Source organism: Polyodon spathula, chromosome 2 (assembly GCF_017654505.1).
Source record: "Polyodon spathula isolate WHYD16114869_AA chromosome 2, ASM1765450v1, whole genome shotgun sequence".
Classification (NCBI taxonomy): Eukaryota; Metazoa; Chordata; class Actinopteri; order Acipenseriformes; family Polyodontidae; genus Polyodon; species Polyodon spathula.
In genome coordinates, this window is record NC_054535.1 from 22457448 (window position 1) to 22478254 (window position 20807).

Genomic DNA, 20807 nt, shown 5'->3' on the forward strand with positions numbered 1-20807 from the left:
GCTCTGTTTAATTCTTGTTATAAAAGCTTACAGAGGAACTGAGATTTTTTACTTGAATGCTAGTTGATATAATGCCTCAAACTCTCTCTTCACATGAAGACCTAACTCAGAATTGGCTAACTCAGAACCAGTGGACAAAAAGATCAGGGCAAGGCCCTGCCATTTACACTGTGAAGTATGATTGACTAAATACTGTAGTGTATTAAGGGTTAAACTAAAAGCATGTGTTTTCTTTAAAAAAATGCCTTGGTATGAATACAGTCTACTATTGGGTGTTCTCCCAAATGGGGGTGATACTTATCTGTAATTTTATTGGTTACTGATGTATTAAGATAATGCAACGCAGATCCCGTATGTTGTGTATGTGTGTGTGTGTGTGTGTGTGTGTGTGTATATATATATATATATATATATATATATATATATATATATATATATATATATATATTTTTTTTTTTTTTTTTTTTCTGGAAGCCAGTGTAGTAAAATGGAAGTTTTGAACTATGTACACTACTCTCCTGTTTGTGCCAACTCGAAGTCCAAATAAAAAGTTGTTTGTTCTTTTCAAATCTCTCTTACTCTTTTACCTTTCTCTGTTAAATACATAATGGATATTGGAGACGAGGATGAGATCCTTTTGAAAGAGGAAGAGACTTAGCGAAAGAAACGAAAGTATAGTAAAAAAAAAAAAATGGCGACTTTTGGTAAAACCGATGATTTTCACTCGGAAGAAAGTGAAGAAACGTTTGAGGCTTATGAGGACAGGTTACAACAGTTTTTTGAAGCTAACAACCTGAAGGAAGATGACAAGAAAAAGTTGGTGTTTCTCACAGTAGTGGGGCGGAAAACCCACAGCGTTCTAATGGATTTGTGCTCACTTGCAAAACCAAGCGAAAAGACTTTCAAAGAAATAACGAAGGCGCTGAGACGACATTACGTGCCTAAAATAAACTTCATTGCAGAGAGATGCAAGTTCCATGCGAGAAACTAACTAGAAGGTGAGACCATAAGTGAATACATGGCAAGCTTAAAAAAGTTGTCAGGGAATTGCAAGGATGGACAGTTTCTAGAAGAAGCTAACCATTTCGTCTGTGGTTTAAAAAGTGCAGATTTAAGAGACCTCCTGTTGAACGCGACTCACACAAAAGACTTAACATTGTGTGACAGGGTCTTGCTCATGTCACGTGTGTGGGTAGCCGCTGATTAAGCACACAGAGAGACACATGGATGTGGAGTTGAAACACCGACACAGACACGCGGGTTTTATTAACAACAAACACAAATGAAAGTAAATAAAAGGTGGTCATGTGACGTTACCAGTGATGGTAACGCACAGAGGACTATTACAGCAAGTTGTACAACAATGCAAAATAAAACACAATATAACAAACTATAAATTAAAGGTGCCATGAAAATGGTAGGCCTTGCAGCAGCATGTTTTTAAACTGACGGACACTCGGTCAAGACCCGCCCACCTGCTGATTGAGCACCAGCACAGCCAATCAATTGCTACCCTTCCCCCTCAACCAAGCCTAGCAGGCAGTAAGTCTCAATCGAGCACTTTTGAAATGGGACTGTCATTTGAAGTTACAAAGAAGAATGCACAGGATTTTATTCCAAAAACATCAATAAGACAATATCTAAGTAAAGCAAATGATGGGGACATGAAGAGTCAGGAAGGTTTTGGTCCAATTTACATTTTGTCTGCATGTTTTGCTACAGCTATCCTCCCCACCTCTTCAAAAATGGAGGTCTGGCCAAACAGGGTATCACTTTCTTAAGGGAGCTCCCCAAATACTACACTCCAGACCCCCATGCAGTCATTGGACCAGCTTAGTTAACAGTTAAAGTAGTAACATAATAAATTATTATAAATGCTTTTAACAGGAAAAACTGCAAAAAAACAGACAGAGTGGACAACATGGACCTGGAGTACAAGCACACTCTTCACATGATTCACTGTAAGGGCCTACCGTTAAAGTTGGCCAGTGACAAGTTCCGTGTGGGCGTCTGCCTGTGCTGGAGACTGGTCACAAGCCAGTAGTCCAAATAACTGAGTACTCTGATGCCTTGAGTCTCAATGGGGCCAGGATATCTTCCATATACTTCGAAAAGGCACGGGGTGAAGCAAAAATACAAGACACGGAACTTGTATACTGTTCCCCGAAAGGAGAACTGCAGGTTCTTCCTGTGCGCTGGTTTTATGGGAATGTGGAAATAGACATATTTGAGGTCCACTGTTGTGAACCACTCACCTGGTCTGATTGATTGCAACAGCTGTTGCATTGTTAACATTTTGTACCTCCTTCGGTTCAGATACAGGTTGACCTGTCTGAGGTTGAGGATCGGTCTGAGGCCACCAGGAAGTACCTGTAGTAGAACCCTTTCTCTCACTTGAGAGGTCTATCATGTGAATAGACAGGAAACAGCAGGAGCTGTAGCCAAGTTACCCCAGGACGACTGGAGTCTGGGTGACTGGGGGGCGACATGGAAGATGTGGTTGGCTCGTCATCAAAGATGGACTGCCTTGTCCTATCTGCTGTAGGCCAGGACACTTGCAAGACTGCAGTGGTCGTCCTGATCAGTGGTAGAAGCGCTGCCACCAGGGAGAGCTTAACTGCAGGGGATGTGTTGTCTGACTCCAAGTCCCCAGTTAACACATCTCTTCAGATCCAATCTGTGATTGAATGTTCACACAGTAACAAGAAACTGCTACCCAGAGCTTTTCCATCTGCACCAAGAATGGCGACTCTTCTTCTTCCTCAGAGGAGGTGAAGGAGACAGAGGAGGCGGAGGAAAACCTTGAAGACAGCTTCCTGCATGGGTTACTTTCCCAGGCGTATCGTCCACTCTCCTTTGGCACAGAGCCATGAGCGAGGACACATCTTCATAACAGAGGATGATGGGGAAAAGCGCTGTGCAGGAGACGAAAATCACTCTGTAGGGCTGTGGGAGAGACGTTTCTCCAGTATGCTCTTGGAGAAATGTGCACAATATTCGCAGATGCTGCAGTTCACCAATGCCTCCTTGCTCTGGCCCCAGGCAGGAAGAGCATCTGATGTGCTTGTCCTCAACAGGCACACTAGCCTTGCATGTCTCACAGGGATAAAACCTAGGCATTATGTAAGTAGCAATGCAGTGCACAGTAACACTGTACAGGTGCTGGTTCAGTCTGCTTAAAGACAGCAAAGGGGCTGTTCAAGACCTGAACAAGACCGGCTTGATACCGGACCGAAGATATAAGCCCTGGTCGGTAGTGGGTCAGAATCATGATGGTACGAGGATGGTACTAGGTCGGTACGGTACCGGTTCTGTGACTGTAGCACCGGGTCGGTACGGTACGTACTAGTGAGGTAACCTCAGTCTTGGTTTGATACAGTATGGTATCAGGAATGGAGCGGGTCAGTGACCTCAGTGCTGGTACGGTACATGTCCACCAGTTCACAGCTACTGTGGGTAGCATTGTACAGGGTTGCCCACCTGTGCAAGCTACTGGCAAAGCCACTCAGTCGGTACTCACACGAGACTGGGGGAAGACTGCTTATTAGAATGAACAAACCGCTCTTTTGCAATAGGCAATTTATGCCCGTGCCCAAATTACTTTGAGGACCAATGATCTAGAAACTTATCTAAGAATGGTAGGTTGGAGATTGGCCTATAGTTATTGAGGACTTTAGGATCCAAATTGTGTTTCTTAAGCAGAGGCTTTACCACAGTGACCTTAAGAGCTGAGGGAACTATACCGTTGGAAAGTGAATCATTTATAATTAAAATGAGGGTATTAATAACACAGGCGTTATGTTTCTGTAGTCCTCCTCGCCACCTCTTGAGTGAATCTCCTAGTTCTGTTTCTCATCTGCCCCGTTGTGTATTAGGGACATGAAAGAAACATTCTGATCCATACCAATGCTCTGATCAGGACGTGAGCTGATTTAATGGCATCAAAGCGGGGAATTAAAAGCAGCATCCTCAGAGAACAAGCCTTCAAACACTTCTCCAGTACAGCACACGTTTTAAGTTGTCAACGAGATAAGATACGTACTCCAGTGTATTGTAGCGGTGTCATAAAGCTGTATGTGTTAATGAGAAGACTGTGAACACGCTCCCATGGGGGACAGTGCTATTTGTGAAGCTTGCAGAACTCTTTTTTGATGACATAATGCCAATGACTGCTACCTTGTCTTTCATTGAGCACACATTCATTTTAGCAAACAGTTTAGCGAAACAGGAAAACAGGAATGCTGTTAGCTGATATCAGACTGTTGGCTTCAAAGTTCTTGCTTATCATTAAGATGTTCATTTTGTACGTGTGTTCTGACATGACAGTGACAGCAAGTTGTAATTTTGCTTGGTGCTGTCCTGGGTTACTCCAATAAGTGGCATGCTGCATCTCAGTGGGATGATTGCATGCCCCATGCAAACATGTTACTTTTTGTATTTTTAAATACAGACACTTTCTCCTATGAAGAGCTAACGTTTCAATGGACAACTACTTAATAATCAGAATAAACCATTGTGTTACCTTCAATAAGTTTGAATCCTGAGGTACTGTAATTCAACTCATACCACTGTACCTATGTGATACTTATGTGTTCCACTACAACAGAGTGACACCTGTGAAATGAGATGAAATTGGCAAGTAGTGTATTCTAGAGTCACAGTCACAGTACAGAAAAGTCAAACAGTGACTAATATGGTACCACGGTCTGGGCACCTGGGCTGGTGATGCAGTTGTAAATGTGATTTGTAGGGAGACTCAAAAGGGAAAAACAACTCAAACATATAACACAGTTCCAGATGAAATACAAAATATGCATGGAATGCAAAGAAGGATGTCAAGCCAAATGTAATCTTTATTAGTTTGTTTCTGTACAAAAAGCACTGGGTCACAGAAAAGCATGCATCCTATTTACAGCATGGTCATAGACTCACAAAGAAAAGGAAAAAAAAAGGTACAGCTTTGTTTTTGATTTTTTTTAAAAGAAGAGAATTAAACATTGTGCTTTAATATACTTTGCTGATATTATATATTTGTTTTCATATAGTTTATAAAGATGCAGTACTCCTTCACATTTCCTTTTTTCACATAAAACATTGCAAAAAAAAATACATTCTGTAGTTTTAAAAACCTCTGTTGAGGTAAATAGAAGCAAAAGCCGAATTTACAACTTAACAGAACATGTTTTTTAAACTTGCTAGCTAACTGCAGGTATAGTTAGTGGTTCAAGACATAGATTATACAGGGATGAATAACATTTGACAGCCATCTATTCAAGTAGAGTAGCTAAATCTCTTCTGTATAGAAACAAAGGACAACTCTTCAGCAAGCCCTTTGCACTTTCATAAACCAAATGCACCCAGAACAGTCTTCAGTGGAAACCACAATGTTATGGAGTGTGGTTGACTTATATTCTGTTAATAACTATATTCTGTTTTTTTGAACACCTGTCCATAAATAAGTATATACCGGTACTGTGATGTTATAATATTTGTTAGTAAGCGTTAAACTGCATTACTGCATTATTTAATAGCATGTTTTTATTCATTTTATCAATGATACTAATTGCCCAGGTAATAAAAAAAAAAAAAAGGTTGGCCTCCTTTCTTTGCAGTCTTGTCGGTTTCAAATGTATAAATCAGGCTCAGTGACAGATTGGCTTGCATTGGCTTCTAGGTTCTACCTACTCAAACTGGCACCTGTTCCATATCAGCTTGTTCAAAGCTTGCCTAAGGCATAAATTCTGCTAGTTACTTTCTCCCGACCTTAGTAGACATCAGCACAGATTAGCTAACAGGGCAACTTTAAAACCAGAGACCAAGCTGTAGTGCCTTTTAGTACAACTTGCCATTAGTAAGTACTCATTTATGAAAGTTTTAGTTGGAATGTATTTAACCACGCAGTGTCTTGTCTTACAAACTTGTTTAGGTCTGATTCTGGGGTATGCAACAAAACTATGATTTATTTTTCATGTTCATCCATACACATGAATACATACTGTAAATACATACATACATACATACAATATTTAAAATATCAGTGTTATAAGAATGTTAGTAACACAAAATAAAGTGCTTCCTTGTTCATGAGAAATCTTGGTTAAGTGTCAGCTCCAGCTCCAGATAAGAAATCCACCTTATTTCTGAAGCATCCACCATAACTCCTGGCAGATCTAACCATTCATTACTAGCCCTTCACTATTTGCACTTCTCTCCCTAGTACTATGCAGTTGTGGTTATCATTTTTATGTGTATTTAACTTACACAAGGGAGTACTTAACTATAATCTTGTATCAATGTATCTTTCAGTGGTATTGACTGGTGCTGAATTTGGCCTGTTTTTGTAAATTCGCTTTGTAGCACTTTAGGTAACTAGTGTAATTACAGTGGAATGGCTTTGTGAACAATTGCTAAAACCACGGCACTGGACACTGCCAAGTAATTATATGCATATTCCACATAAGAGCAGCTTTGGTAGCTACCCAGTTATTATTTTTTACACTGTTGTGTGTGCCATGTAATCAACAGTACTGACTGCGTCCATATATCATAATAAAAACAATGAACATGCTAACTGCCTTGAAATTCTTCTGAAACGTTTTACCATTGACTCAATCAGCTACCAGGAACTGGACAAGCTTGGATGGACCGACTGGCCTCGTCTCCTTTCTGCTCTACACTCCACTAGATGGGTGTAATTCAGTACACTTTTATACAAATTTTTAAGCTTCTGTAAGTGTGTGCCCTGTATTTTACCAACACCAATGTTTTTAAACAGCAGAATTGACTTATATAACTCTTAAACAGATGGCTGACTTTTACAGTATTGTTAAAAAAGCCTACAAACCATAATGATAGAATGCATGGGAACATGACATATTGTAAGGCATCATTTTATATATTTCTTTCTTTTTTATAACTATTCCACTGAGATAGTGTGGTGTGACACTGTTTTGCATTACAGGAATACAAATTGCATAAGTAAATGATACAGATCTGTGTGCAACGACGACAAAGAAAACCCCACTTCGTTAAAGGGACACTCAACTTACTCGCCCTGTTTATTGGTGACTTTTTAATTCACACAAGCAAATGAATTCTGAGGAAAGGTCCAATATTGAATACACATAACTCAGGTAGTATGCATTTTCTTAACTGTACCAGACTAAGTTGTACATGGCATCTGGTCCAACAAAATCCACTACATGCCCATTCAAGCAATCTCAATGATGTTGGCTGTTGACTCTAACCCTCTGGATTACCCCATGCAAACCCCTTCTTTTAAAAATGCCATCATATTAAACAGCAGTTTGCACTCTAATGTACTGTATTTATTGTTAGCCACAAAATAAATCAAAACTGGGCAACTGCTGATCTTGCAAAGCAGAATTTTCACCAATAATATAAATAATATTGTAATATTACAATCAAGCTGTACAACTCAGTTTTATACCGTTTCAATATAAAATTAGGACTGCCACAGGTTGTACCAGCTGTTGAAAACAAATGCCTTATGATGGATATCGACTGTTGATTTTTCTAATAATATTTTCTCTCTTTCTTTAGGCTTGTCGCAGAAAAGAGCAGTGGTATATTGGTTGTCCTTCGGCGCTATTCCCAGTCCAAAACCTGCTGATGCTATTGAGACTGCTTTCAGCCACTTACCCATAGTCCTAACTGAGACTGACAGTTTTGATTTTGTTTTAGGTGCGGAATGGTACAAATCACTTTCAAATAAGTAAAGTGAGCAGATGGAAATGCAAAGTGTGAGTGCTACATTAAAGACAGCCCTTCATAAAAATTGAACCTCCCTTTAACTCTGTACGACAGACAAGTCATGAACACAAGAGCATACTCTCAAATGACTGATGTATATATTCATGTTGCATATGTGTGCTAACTTTTTTTTTTTTTTTTTTTTACATTTTTCTTATTTAGATTTTGCTAAGATGCACTGCTTTTTACAGATACTTTAACTAAAATAGTGCATTAAGGAATAACTATCGTGATTATACACCTTTTCACAATGAGACACATGGACAATAACTGGAAGAAAAGAAACACACAACTGCTGTATACAAAAATGTTAAATACAGTATAGGAAAGCTTTTTTTATACAAAATCGGTGATGCATTCCTTCTTTTTAAAAACCGAGGGTGACAGGGCACAACACTTTTTACAAAAGTTGTTTTTTTCTTACTTTTCTTTTTTTGTACAATATCTAAAAGGTATTAAGACATCAAATGTGTTTACATATCTTTTTTATACTATTTTTCAGGCCTAAATTACCAAAGAAACCCCCCCCCCCCCCCCCCCCAAAAAAAAAAAAAAAACCCATTTATAAATACATACAAAAATCACAATAAAATCAGTACCTAAACATGATCAAAATCTCAGCAAGCACTCCTGGTTTTATTCTACAGATGCAAACCTGGAGACCAATTCCAGATATAGGACCCCCCCCCCCGAACCATTGGTCCAAAGTACATAAAGGCTACGGGCTAACTCCATGGAAGAAACTTGGGTGAGTAATGACAGATCATTTGGGAAGAGAAGACTACAACTGAGAAGAAGTCTAAACTACCTCTGTCCTAAAGTGGCTCTATTTCAATGAATATCTGCTAATCTTGTACAGTATGAACCAATATTTTGCAGGTGGCTAGGGATAACATTTTTTTAATGTAATTTGATTCCAAATCATATAATTACACTGAAGGGAAAATCAGAATGAAATGTAGGCAGGTATAGCCATGTACAATTCATGCTTTCACTAAAAAGGAAATAATAAAGGCCTTCTTCATTATTTCTGAAATCAGAGCGGATATTCAAACATCTGCTTTCTCCAGCTAAGCATGGTACTGGCTGTGCTCATTTGTTTTAGATTAGTTTAAAGATATGAACAGTGTAGAGTTTTTGGAGTGCAGATAACTGGAGCTATTCCTTTACCCCTCCTGTCAAGAACATGGATTCTATCTATGAAACACTTCCACTACTATATTATCACTGTTGCATATAAGAGCTGGTTGAAAAAAAAGGGACAGCCAGGTGGGCAATTTGGCAAACGAGGCATGGCTACATGATTCAAACTTCAAATAATTTTATTCTGCTGGAGTGACAGAGGTGTGACCTTGAGATAAGGCTGGAAATAAAAAAAAAGACTTGAAGTTGAAACGTTTATAATTTAATTTATTGATTTTAGTATTTCTAAATGTAGCACCATAGAGTGTTTTATAGTTATGGACAGAAGGCCGGGAATGCAGCAATCAAAAAAATAAAATTTGTTGCAATGAGTCACATTATGAATTTAGTTTCTCAAATACCTGCTGTTCCAGTGTGTGAGTCTTGAGAGAGCGAGACAATCACACTCATTTTCTTTTTTTGATTGCTGTGAAGTCCATTTAAACCTTTCTGTTTGACCATTAAAACAACACTCATTTATTTAATGATTTATTTTGTAACGAACCCCAATACTTTATGAGCATCCACACATTATCTTTTGGAGGACCTCATGCCTCAAACCCAACCATGAATGAAACCGTAATGAGCAGGCTGATCATTTATCAAGAGGTGGTTAACACTGCCTGTCTGACACATGGCACCTGTGGAAGTGAGAATAGTGGGTAAAAAGGGGAAATGTAGCCAAGAAGTATGACTTTACTTTTTTAACTTGGTCCAATATGGCTCACTTAATCAAGGTTTGTCTGTAGGTTAACCATCAAAACTCAGGAGACTATTTAGTCTACCATTAAATAATTTGTGTCGTTCATTTTAAATTTGTAAAGGACCTTTCAGAAACGAACCATCTGCCATGTTCTTGTTGTTCTTGAAGTTGCTGAGGTGTGGTGGGGGGCAGTGGGACTGATGTTCTTCAGCTTGTGGATATCTTGAGATTCAGTGTTCTCCTACTTACATGGGCGGGACTATAAGACCAGACATAGCTGAAAGAAGAAGACAAATATATTATTAATTACATTTCCCAAGGCTCCAATTTGCCACTATCTATTTTCCTTTTAGAAGAAACTACAAGAAAGTCAAGGCATCAAAACCTTTCCTTATTGTTTCATCAAGAACTGCAATAATAATATGTTTATTTTTGGTTGTCACAAAGTTGTCATTGTGGTCCCTGCTTGTTTTTTTTTTTCTTTTAGGTTTTTCAAAATGTTACTGGATGTTAATGTTAGCGGAAGCAGCTGGTTGGGGACAATTTCTCTCTTTAGGTGACCAAGGAAGTGATACCTGAAATGATGGCTTGCAAACAGAGATTTCTCTAGCTAAGTGCAGTACCAGATATTTTAGTGAGCTCTTTGGGAGACCAAATCAGTCTTGATAAGGTAAGCTGAAATAGAGGCCAGATAGACCTTGAATGTGGAGGGGGATTTTTCCTCGTCATTTGTTATTAATTTGTTATTACTACGCAGTTACTATGAATTAAGCAGTTATTGATGAGACCTTGAATACAGCACTCCTGCTTATCTCTTTAAAGAACACCATCTCAACTGCTCTTGTCAGTCAGTCACATAGATTTTCTTGATGTAACCTTCCACCCCACTTTCAGCAACCAGACCACAATGACGACTTTTGACAACCAACAACAAAATTAATCTCCTACAAGTTAGCTTCTGGCATCTCAAATCTTATGTACATACTTATTTGGTTGGCCCTGACGTTATTTACAATATAGTAGCAGTATGTATTGTTGGCTTATCAAGAGCAGATGAACACATCCCCATGTCAAAATTCTTAGCATGTACATACATAAAACTGGAGTGCACATACTTAACAATGAGCCCGTGTTTTTTTTTTTTTTTTTTTTTTTAATAGTTTATTATTCATGAGACTATGCTAGACTGTTGTGAAAGAAGTCGGTAACAGGCTAGAACCGTTTCATGATTATCAAACTGTATTTCATTCATAAAACAGATGTAAAGCTTTTTGGATTAGGACACTCAACAAATGATAATACATATCTATGATAATATGTACATGTTGATCCAGACTCAAACAACCAAGAGCAGAAGAAACCGAATGGATCTACACAAGCAATCAACTTTTTGAATTTCTGTACAGTTTAAACAAAGAAACCTCAACCACACAGCCATGGACAATATGAGATGGCATTATTCTTCACATACAATCCAAATGGTCTAACTGTTCCAACTTATATGCTTACAGCCAAGAGAACTGCACTCCAGTACCAGTAAATAAGGTAAGCAGGTATCTTCACATGGCTTTTCCTGGCAATCACAAAAGTGAAGGCCAGTGCTAATATAGCATGAGATTGTCAGCAAGCACCAATGATTGAAACTAGTGTCACCTTGACTTAGTGGTCCATTTGATCAACCTACCAGTATATTATAAGTATAACTAGATTATCAGTATAACTAGATTTTATAGAATTTCACAGTACTGTCAAACATTTCTATATAATCCAGCTATGTTTTTTTTTTTTTTTTTTTTTTTTCCCAGCATAGGATGATCAAATTGACCCCTTAGTTTATTAAAGTGTAATATTTTTCATATGAATGCTATGTTTGATGTTATTGCTGAGTAACACTAATGAGTTATGAAAATCAATCCAAACAATTACAGGAGCATCTGAGTAATATAGGGTTTTGCCAATGCTCTAGTTTTACCATGGGAAGTCCCACTGTAAGGGGGTATCTTTCATTTGTAACTCTTGCATGTTTGGGTCACAGATCAGTCTTAATCACCATCATGGTTTAAAGAGTACATGTACAGGAGGTTATGAAAAGAAGATACCGCTTTGTCTATGACATATTGTAGGGGCTGAATCGTTGGGGTAAACTGTCATCTCATACTCTGCGGTTTCATTTAACTGTAAGCTGGAATTCAGTTATTTATTTATTTATTTTTATAATAAATCATGTTTTGGTGTTGGGACCAGGGACAGGCCTTGCAATTCTATGTTGGAAACATTTCAAATGAATAGCTCAGTTTAAGAAACATGCAATATGAAATTAAACGAAAATATAAAACAGATGTAATTACAGGAATAATATCCAAGTATAATAAAAGTCATCCCTTGTAATTATAGCTGCTATCTCTGGTTCCATTATTTTTGTGATGGATATCTTCTCAAGCTTTGCCTGTTTTTTTTTGTTTTTTTATATAAAAACTATACATGAAAATGTTTAAACTACTTCTTCCTTGCACCTAATCACTTCCCTTAGGTACCAGGAAACAGCAGTTTACACTGTTGTATATGAAACTGTTGCCCCAGTCAATAATTGTGAACACAAGATGCAGTTTTATAACCTTCTCTACCCTAAAAACCATGATCACACTCATCATCATCATCATCATCATCATCATCATCATCATCATCATCATCATCATCATCATCATCATCATCATCATCAACATCATCATCATCATCATCATCAACATCAACATCAACATCATCATCACCAAGGGTTTGCTCCTCATCCCTATGAAATACCTCTTGTGTGTCTTATCTGCCCTCATCTACTAACACCCAGTAGTGGTGGGTAGAGTTGGGAGGCAGGTGAGGGGCGGGGTGCTCACCCTGTAGGCTGTTCCCATTGGTGCTGGTGCAGGTGGGGGGCGGGGAGGTCTGTGGCCTCACCACGGGGGCGAAGGCGCTCTTCTGTTTGACTGCAGAGATCATATTGACAGGAGAGAATGAGAAAATGCCAGCAGGGGTGGTGCAGGAGGAGTTAACGCTGGAAGGGACATTGATGGAGGAAGCCCCCAATGGAGGGCTGGAAGGCATGACTGAAAACAACAATAACAACAACAGACAAAGACATAAATACACATGGCTTAGAGGAGCAGAGCTCTATCCAGATATTCACCCAAGACAGCTGGGGTTATAGAACCTACATGTGTATAGTCATGAATCAGAACTGCTTACATTTTGATATTTTATCCCCACACAAGAAGAGGTGGATTTACTGAAATATTTCTGATAGCTTCTTCAGGGAACGCACACAGTGGGACAGACTATCCAAGCAATTTACTTCAAATATATTAAGGTTTTTGTTCCATATTCAAAGTGGGGATGGTAGAAGTTTTGTAAAATTCTGTGTCCAGTTCTTAAAATGAGCACGCCTTGTTAGAAGCGTTAGCTGTGCATGTGATATTCTATTGTTCTGGCTAGAACCCTGCTGAAGAGGTAAAAGGATGAAGCTGATGAAGCCGTTACAGGTGATGTAAGACAGAAAGAATGAAATCAAAGTTGAAATGTGGTTTGTTAAGATCACAACAGTGTACATTTTTGTAAAAGTTTTAAATCATAAACAAATCCTAATAGTTTAAAAGGCACATAGGCACATAGCAAATTATACACTGTTCACCACTGCATTTTAAGACTGTATTATGAACATGTGCATAACATTTAAAATATAAACACAAGTAAAACACTAGTCAACAGCATATTTTTTATTGAACACAAATTAATAATTACAGTTTAAATAGCAAACAACCTTTGTTTCATATATTGGATAGTTTGCTGTCCTATACTCATATAAGGAGATTGCTGACTGCACCACCTCTCGTGTGTTGCCTATGAATCCTCTGCATGTACAGTACCAGTGGACTTACTTGCGTAGGGGGAGTTGGCTGTGGATCCATTGAGGAAACTGGGGGAGCCCGGCACCCCCAGGCTGGTCATGCCGCTGCCGTAGCCGTTCATGGTGGAGGTGATGGCGTTATAGTTGGACTGCTGGGGGGTGGAGCTGGGGCCGTATCCTCGGGGAGACACGCTGTTGGAGTTACGGGAGTAACCTGTGGGAGGAGGGATCCACAGCATGTGTTAAACCTACATCTAAACTGAGTCCTTGGCATCTCATGGCTGTCATAAGAAGGGACATATGTAGGGAAATTTACAAATAGAAGGAAGCCACTCAGCCAGTCAGTGCTCATCCGATTCCTAGAAGAAGGTTAATCTAAAAACTGTCAAGGCAGGTCCTGAAGGATCCTGATGATTCTGCATCAACATATGGCTAGTTAACCCATTCCATACCTTCACCACTCTGCATAAAGAAGTGTATCCTACCCTCTGTCATAAGACTGTCTTCACTAAATTGTTAACAATGTCCTCTGGTCAAAGCAAAGTCTGCTGCTTTTGCTTTTGATATTATTTTTTACCCTGAACTGATTTTTTACTGTCATATACAATTCAGACTGGTGTCACCCAAAAATACTGCTAGTCATCTCTTTTCAATGACATTGCTTAATACTTTACTCAAAATAATAAATATACATTTTTATTTTTGTTATTATCCTGACACAACATTTTCTTGAAAATTAATAATTTTATTTTTTTATTTTTAAAGAACAAATTGTTTTGTTTAACCTACAGTGGTTACAGCAAATTAGCTGGCACATTATAATGTTTTGGTTATATTTGCAAACAGGTTACAATTTGTTTGGCTGGCTAGATGTTTGTGACATCTTGAAATGCCCATATGCTTACAAATTAAAATAATGAGTTCAATACAATTGTACTGAATAATTTACAATGTTGTCTCTATTAATGGTGTGGTACATTGTATTTCCTGTAGTAGCTGACAAAGAAAAAGCAAGCTTGCTCTGAAGAGTGTTTGTTTTGCTAAGCAGCAGTTCTACTTCTGTGCTGACATTTGTATGAAGCCCTTATGTGCTGGTGATTTGATTGACGTTTTCTACATCTTTTTGTTTGAATATTTTAGTATCCCGTTTCCTGTCAGCATATGCTTTTGCAGTGCTTTCTGCATATGAATGACAGTTATAAGTCCCGCCAATGACAGCTGTGCCAAAACCAACATGTATGATCAGAGCTGAGACAGACACAAGAAAGTATTATATCTCTGCTGTGGGGTGCCACATGCTAGTTTACATGGAAGTTTCTTGTGATGGGAACACAGAGAAGTTAAAACAATTGTCACGAGAAAGGCATAGCAGTTACCACCAAATGTTTTTGAGACAGTCAGTATTATTGTCTCTCTACCTAGGGTTCTAATATCCAATAGTTTAAAATCTCAACAACATATGTGGCAGAGGACATGGTTGGTGTTTCTTTTAATCTGCATGATTGTTTTTAAGAGGAAGATCTAGTACTGTATTTGGAAGCTTGTGCAAAGGTAAGACAACGTTAGAAGAATAAATAAACTGTGTCAAAAAAGCTGAAAAGCTCTATGTAAAATAATATCATTAAACAATGGATACAACAGATCAAAGTAAACAATACCTAAACAGCATTTTAGTTGTGCCAATCCATGGTTCAACTTTCAATGGGCACCTACACCTACACTTAATGTAGGCTGCATACACTTCAGACCGGAAGACGGACAGAGGGATCTTGGAGCTCCCTCCAAGCCCCCAAGCCGGGTATGCAAGTGACTGCATCTGAGTTCAAAATGACAACTAAAAGGAAGGGGGAAGCAATCAGAAGATATATTGTGCACATGCAGAGAAACAGAATGTGTGTGTGTGTGTGGAGAATTGGGGGAGGGACAAATCTGCAACTATCATCTTGTTTACAGCCGTTGGCCACCTTTGCTTGGTAGTGGATGAAGCTTCGACCTCCCCCTCCCTGGCCTCCCTGACCTCCCCCCCCCCCCCCCCCCACACACACACCCCCCCTCTCTGACTAACGAGTAGGGTCCCCAACGGTCACATCCGCTTGATTCAACCCTCTCTCATCCAGGCTCTCGCAGCTCCCCTGTAATTGGACCAAGTGTTGATAACATGCGTGCTCCAATCAGGGGCCCAGATGGCTGAGTGGAAAGTGAAAGCAAAAAAAAAAAAAAAAAAAAAAAGAATTACAGAGAAACTTTTTTATTTTTTTCTCAGCGCTCAGATTTGCAGGAGCCTGCATTTGCTGCGTGCCTGGGCACCTTATCTGACACTCCACCATAGCCAGGACATATTAAGAAAGACAGGTTTAAGTGGCCTGGTTATCAGAGCAGACCCTCACCTAGACATCTCTTTATTTACAGGCTGAATTGTTTACCTGTTTTGGGAGGCTGCAGCAAATTATCCTATTTCTCTGACTAAAGATTCCACCTCCACACACACATATCTTGAATGAAGCAGACACTGTGTGATTTACACCAGTGTTAAAAGTAAGTCTGATTTTGGTCTGACCACTACTGCTGCTAGCCAGCTGTGTCATAATAAAACACATGTTCTCCCACTGAGATTGCACAATACAGATGCTGTTGGGACATTTTAATAAATGAGGTGCTGCTTTAAAAAAAGCACCTGTTTCATGATGGATTATCAATTGTGACCAGATGGCAACAGCTCATTTAGAAATGTTCAACAGGCTTTAGCCAATGCTAGGTATACGAAACGGTTACAGTAACAGCAACTCAAAAAAGCACCAAAAACTGCTAACATTGAAGAAAGCTAAACAAGTTCCCATAAATGCATACAAGATAAATATAATTTATATTGTTTCAAATAAAGGTTGTAAAAGCGTGTTCGCGTGGGATCCAATTTTCATCTCCAGTTGGAAGTTTTACTCTTGTGACATTTTGGAGGAAGCAGTTTAAAATACAAATATGAAAGGTGCTGATCCATGATTTTTTTCAGGTGTCTGCTTCAAAAAGCAGTGACAATAGCAAGTATAACCCTTATATATGTAAGAAATCATACAATACATGTTTACGTTGTTCTCTGCAGTCGTGTATCACTGAACCAGTGGGTTTTCTCTTAGATTATCTTAATATTTTAATGGTGTGTGGTTGTAATTGTCTCCAGCAAAGATTTGATTTGTTTCTGGTTTAGTAACTTTATTGGTTTTTTAACCTTGTCGGAAGACATACTTGTTCCTGGATAGCAGGCTCAAGTTAACTGGGTCACAATGTTTAATGAGCCTGAAATTAAGCACTTTGGGAAGACTTTTGTCCGGAAGGCACTGTATGAATGTAATGTTTTGTGGGAGCCTACCTTGGTCATTGCCCTGGGATGTCTCCGAGATGTTGACGGCGAGCTGGCTGCTGAAGGAGTTGACTCCCATCATTCCTGAGTGGGCGGAGGAGCCCGTGAGGGACGGCAGCTGGTTGTGGTTGCGCGGGACACTGTACAGGGCTTCTGTCAGGTCCGCTGCTCGCTTTAGGATGATCTCCTGTAAGGAAAACCGGAGGCTATTCACTCACATGTAATAAATTAGAAAACACAAAATCAAATAGCTTCCCAATTGTCAAAATTAATTAGTTCAATTCATTTTATACATTGGGATTAACTTTTCTATGTGTTTTTTTGGCTCCCTCGTGATAAAATTGGGTAATCTTGCCCTACGAATAATTTTAAACTAGTGTGCATTGGTTAGCACTGTGAAAGCTATGATAGTGTGATATTTACAAGAGTGGTTGAGTAGTTTCTTAACAGGAATGTTTGGCTTCAAGTCTCTTTCAGTGCTTATGGTGCTCTGTGCATTGAACCACACCCAGCAAAACAGCTGAGGTTCCATGAAGGACACTTTCACAGCTCAATGTTATTCTGTCCTTTTGAGGTGAACTATGTGAATGTGTTCTGAACCGAACGCACCTGGTTATTGTGAGGCATGCCATACAGGGCTTCGACCAGATCTGCTGCTCTCTTCAATAAGACTTCCTGGAGAACAATACAAATGAAATCATTAGGGTGACCTGTATCTCTCTCATTGTAGTTTCTTGGACCAACTGTGCTGTATATTACAAAATACAATCCTGTGCATACTGGTACTGGTCCTCTTTATTAGTATTCCCCAACTAATATGCCACAATGATGGGCTAGAGTCGGTATGGCACAGGCTCCACAAGATGTCTGAAGGTGTTATTCCTCTGAGGTGAAAAGGAAACAGCTTAACTGATACATACAAATGACAGGTGGGTCCCATGCAAATCTTGGGAGGGGGGCTGATATAAATGTAAGGGCACAAAAGTACAATAATAAAAATAGCTTTGGAATATATCTATATTACTCTCCATCGAGTCTTATAGACTTTTATTGATATTTTTATAACCAAGTAACCAAAAAACTTTACATTTGACCCAGAAAACAAAAACACTTTACAGAAAGGCAGAAAGCTTATTGATTGCAAAGAAAGACCACTCCCCATCATAAACATCCCATAATAATTGCATATTAACAAGGCCTCCATGCTTTACACACAATTTGACAGCCTGTTCTGTACAGACAGTGCTACAGGAAGGGGGGGAGCATCGCTAAACTGTCTCAGCTGTGACAGAATGACTATAGCTGATTAATGTTGCTGGTGACCCTTGTGATGTGACAACTCCCCACCTAATAGATTTCCCTTTTACTTCTTAGCATGACATCATGTGGCACTACACATACAGCAAACAGGTTTACCAAGCAGCAGAGCCCCAGAGAGTGGATTGCTTTCACTGTTATGGCGGCACTGCGTTGTTTTTGTGATATTGAGTTGCTGTCTGCCATGCCACACCAATAGAGTTACAGTGTGGTTCCCTAGTGAACAATACACAGCACTCCTTGTATATTCATGGAACACTCTGTTTATATGCCAATGAATGGAAAGAAAAATGTTTAAACCCAATTAAACATCTGAAATCTGAGAAGTTCCATAGAGCAAGCTCTACATCTGCTCAGCAAAACGTCATATATACATTAGGGGTTTTAATTTTGACATTTTCTATTTATCGATTAATCACATCTGTTATCTAAAGTTAATGAAATTGCATTGAAAGACACTTTCAAGTAATCACTTTTAGTGAGGTAATCTGACATTTTCTTTTTGAGCTGTGCTGCCCGTTTGTATTTCCTTCAGCCAAATTCAATGTCTAAAATAAAAAAAAAAGATAAAAAAATACATCAAAAGTGTGTGTGTGTGTGTGTGTGTGTGTGTGTGTGTGTGTGTGTATATGTATGTAAATACAGTATAATTGTAAATCTTGAAAACTACTCACTTCTAAATCTTTTGTAGTCATCTTTGTATTACTTTAGTATAAATACATGTTAATTTGGATTCATATGTTGTTTTTTTCTGACTTTATGTGAACGAAAAGACACACATTTGCCCATTTTCCCATTGGAAATAGTGATATTTTGAAATATCACTGTCCTGGTCACAAAAGCAAAGTTTGTGGGGAATAATAGCCATTTTCTATACTTTTGAGGCATAAGCAATTAGGAAATAACACTTACTACCCAGGAACAAAAATTGTGTTACATAGTGTTATGTACTCCCTCTTTCAAGAACTTTTTTTTTTTTTTTCACTCAAAAAAGTACAGTTCCTACTTGCATTAAGAGGTTATACTATGGCAAGCCAAATGATCATTTAGAGATATCTCAAATTGCATTTTAAGATATCTTCAAATATTTAGAGATATCTGTAAAACATTTCAAGAAATCTCAAACTGAATTCCAGATATCTTTAATTGTGCAGTTTTTAACATATCTAAAATTAATTCTTTAATATCTTTAAATGATTTAGAGATATCTTTAAATGAACAGGACGTTATTTAGGGAGATCTCTATATGAATTAGAGATATCTGAAAAGTATTTAAAGATATCTCAAAAACATTAGAGACATCTTAAAACAATTTAGAGATATATTTAAATATTTGAAGATATGTATAAATTAATTTGAGATACCCCTAAATGATAATTTGACTTGCCATAATTATACATGACATATTCAAGCTATAGGTTATAGCAAAAGAGAAATGCTAAATGCTGTAAAACCTTTTACAATAGAGATGATTTATTCAGCATATTCTCATTTTTTTTTTTAATAGCACTTAAATGTTTAAAAAGCCGGTGTAATCCAACCACAAGTTTATTTTTGAAATGCTTACAGTATAGGAGTATGCATTTACATGGGACAGTATGAGTGGATGGCCAGCAAGTTCCTATTAGGCATGGTTCTGATGTTATGGGAGCCCCTGCTGGAATTCTCTGGTGTATTGCACAGTGTGACGGCGCAGGTTCAGAGTCTGTGGAGACTGGTTGTAAAGGGGGAGGTTTGCAGAAGAGCAGGCTGTTAGCAGCTGGGGAGAGTGCTACCCTATCATTATTGCACTGTGAAAATTACAGGTTTCCCCAAGCATGACACCCATCTAACGAAAAAAGGACCCCCTGATTATCTCTAATTTTCCTATTTGCTGAATTGACCAGGCTTGTGAATTACACAGCAGTGCCTGCTGTTCTAGCCCAGCTTTATCATCCCCCTCAATTGTCTGTTTTACTGTCAATGCTGATGTTGTTGGTTTTTTAAATTCATATGCTGCTTACAGCTCACTAGAGCTGTGTTAAATGAGATATGTCATAACAGGATATTCTCCTTGTTATTTAAAACAAAAAGCAACCATTAATATTTCTCCCATATGGAAAAAGTCATCCATGATGCATGCACAAATTAATATGCAGCTGAGTGTTTAATTGCAAGGTGCTGTATGGAAAGATTAATGGTTCCTGAACTCACCAACATTTAAACCCTTTATTATCCGGCAGTATCTGAAATTGGTTAAGCAGCAGTTAGTCTTGAAAATACAAGAACAGTGTCAGTGTTAACAGATGTTATTTAAGCATTACCACAACAACTTAATGATGCTGATCAACCAGGAAAGCCACACTGCAAAGATACAGCAGGATATAAACAATTAAGATTGGGGAAATTGTAAACCACAAACTATTGGGAACAAATTACATTATACTTTTTTTTAGGGACTGACAAGGAAAATGACAAGGCTTTTAATCAAAGACCATGAGCCCACAACACATTCTACCAAGCATGGAGAATGATAACTGTTTAAAAGAATGATAGGGTTTACTAAAGCATTAATGGGACACTGTATTGAATACTAGCTGTTACAT

The 20807-nt window shown here is 38.4% G+C and overlaps 1 protein-coding gene across 9 annotated transcripts in view; it reads right to left on the reverse strand.

The window, feature by feature from the left end:
- Positions 1 to 8347: 8347 nt before the first annotated feature.
- LOC121294161 (transcription factor COE3-like) overlaps positions 8348 to 20807 on the reverse strand; it is a 137101-nt gene continuing 124641 nt past the window's right edge. For 3 of the 9 annotated variants that reach the window (XM_041217815.1, XM_041217769.1, XM_041217764.1), the window contains 5 exons: positions 17515 to 17580; positions 16915 to 17092; positions 13582 to 13764; positions 12458 to 12753; positions 8348 to 9935 (listed from right to left, as the gene is read on the reverse strand). In XM_041217815.1, coding sequence (XP_041073749.1) covers positions 12470 to 12753; positions 13582 to 13764; positions 16915 to 17092; positions 17515 to 17580 — 711 coding nt within the window. In that variant the 3' untranslated portion in view covers positions 8348 to 9935; positions 12458 to 12469. The remainder of the gene's footprint in view (positions 9936 to 12457; positions 12754 to 13581; positions 13765 to 16914; positions 17093 to 17514; positions 17581 to 20807) is intronic. The other 6 variants (XM_041217814.1, XM_041217813.1, XM_041217806.1 and 3 more) reach the window with 3 other exon arrangements.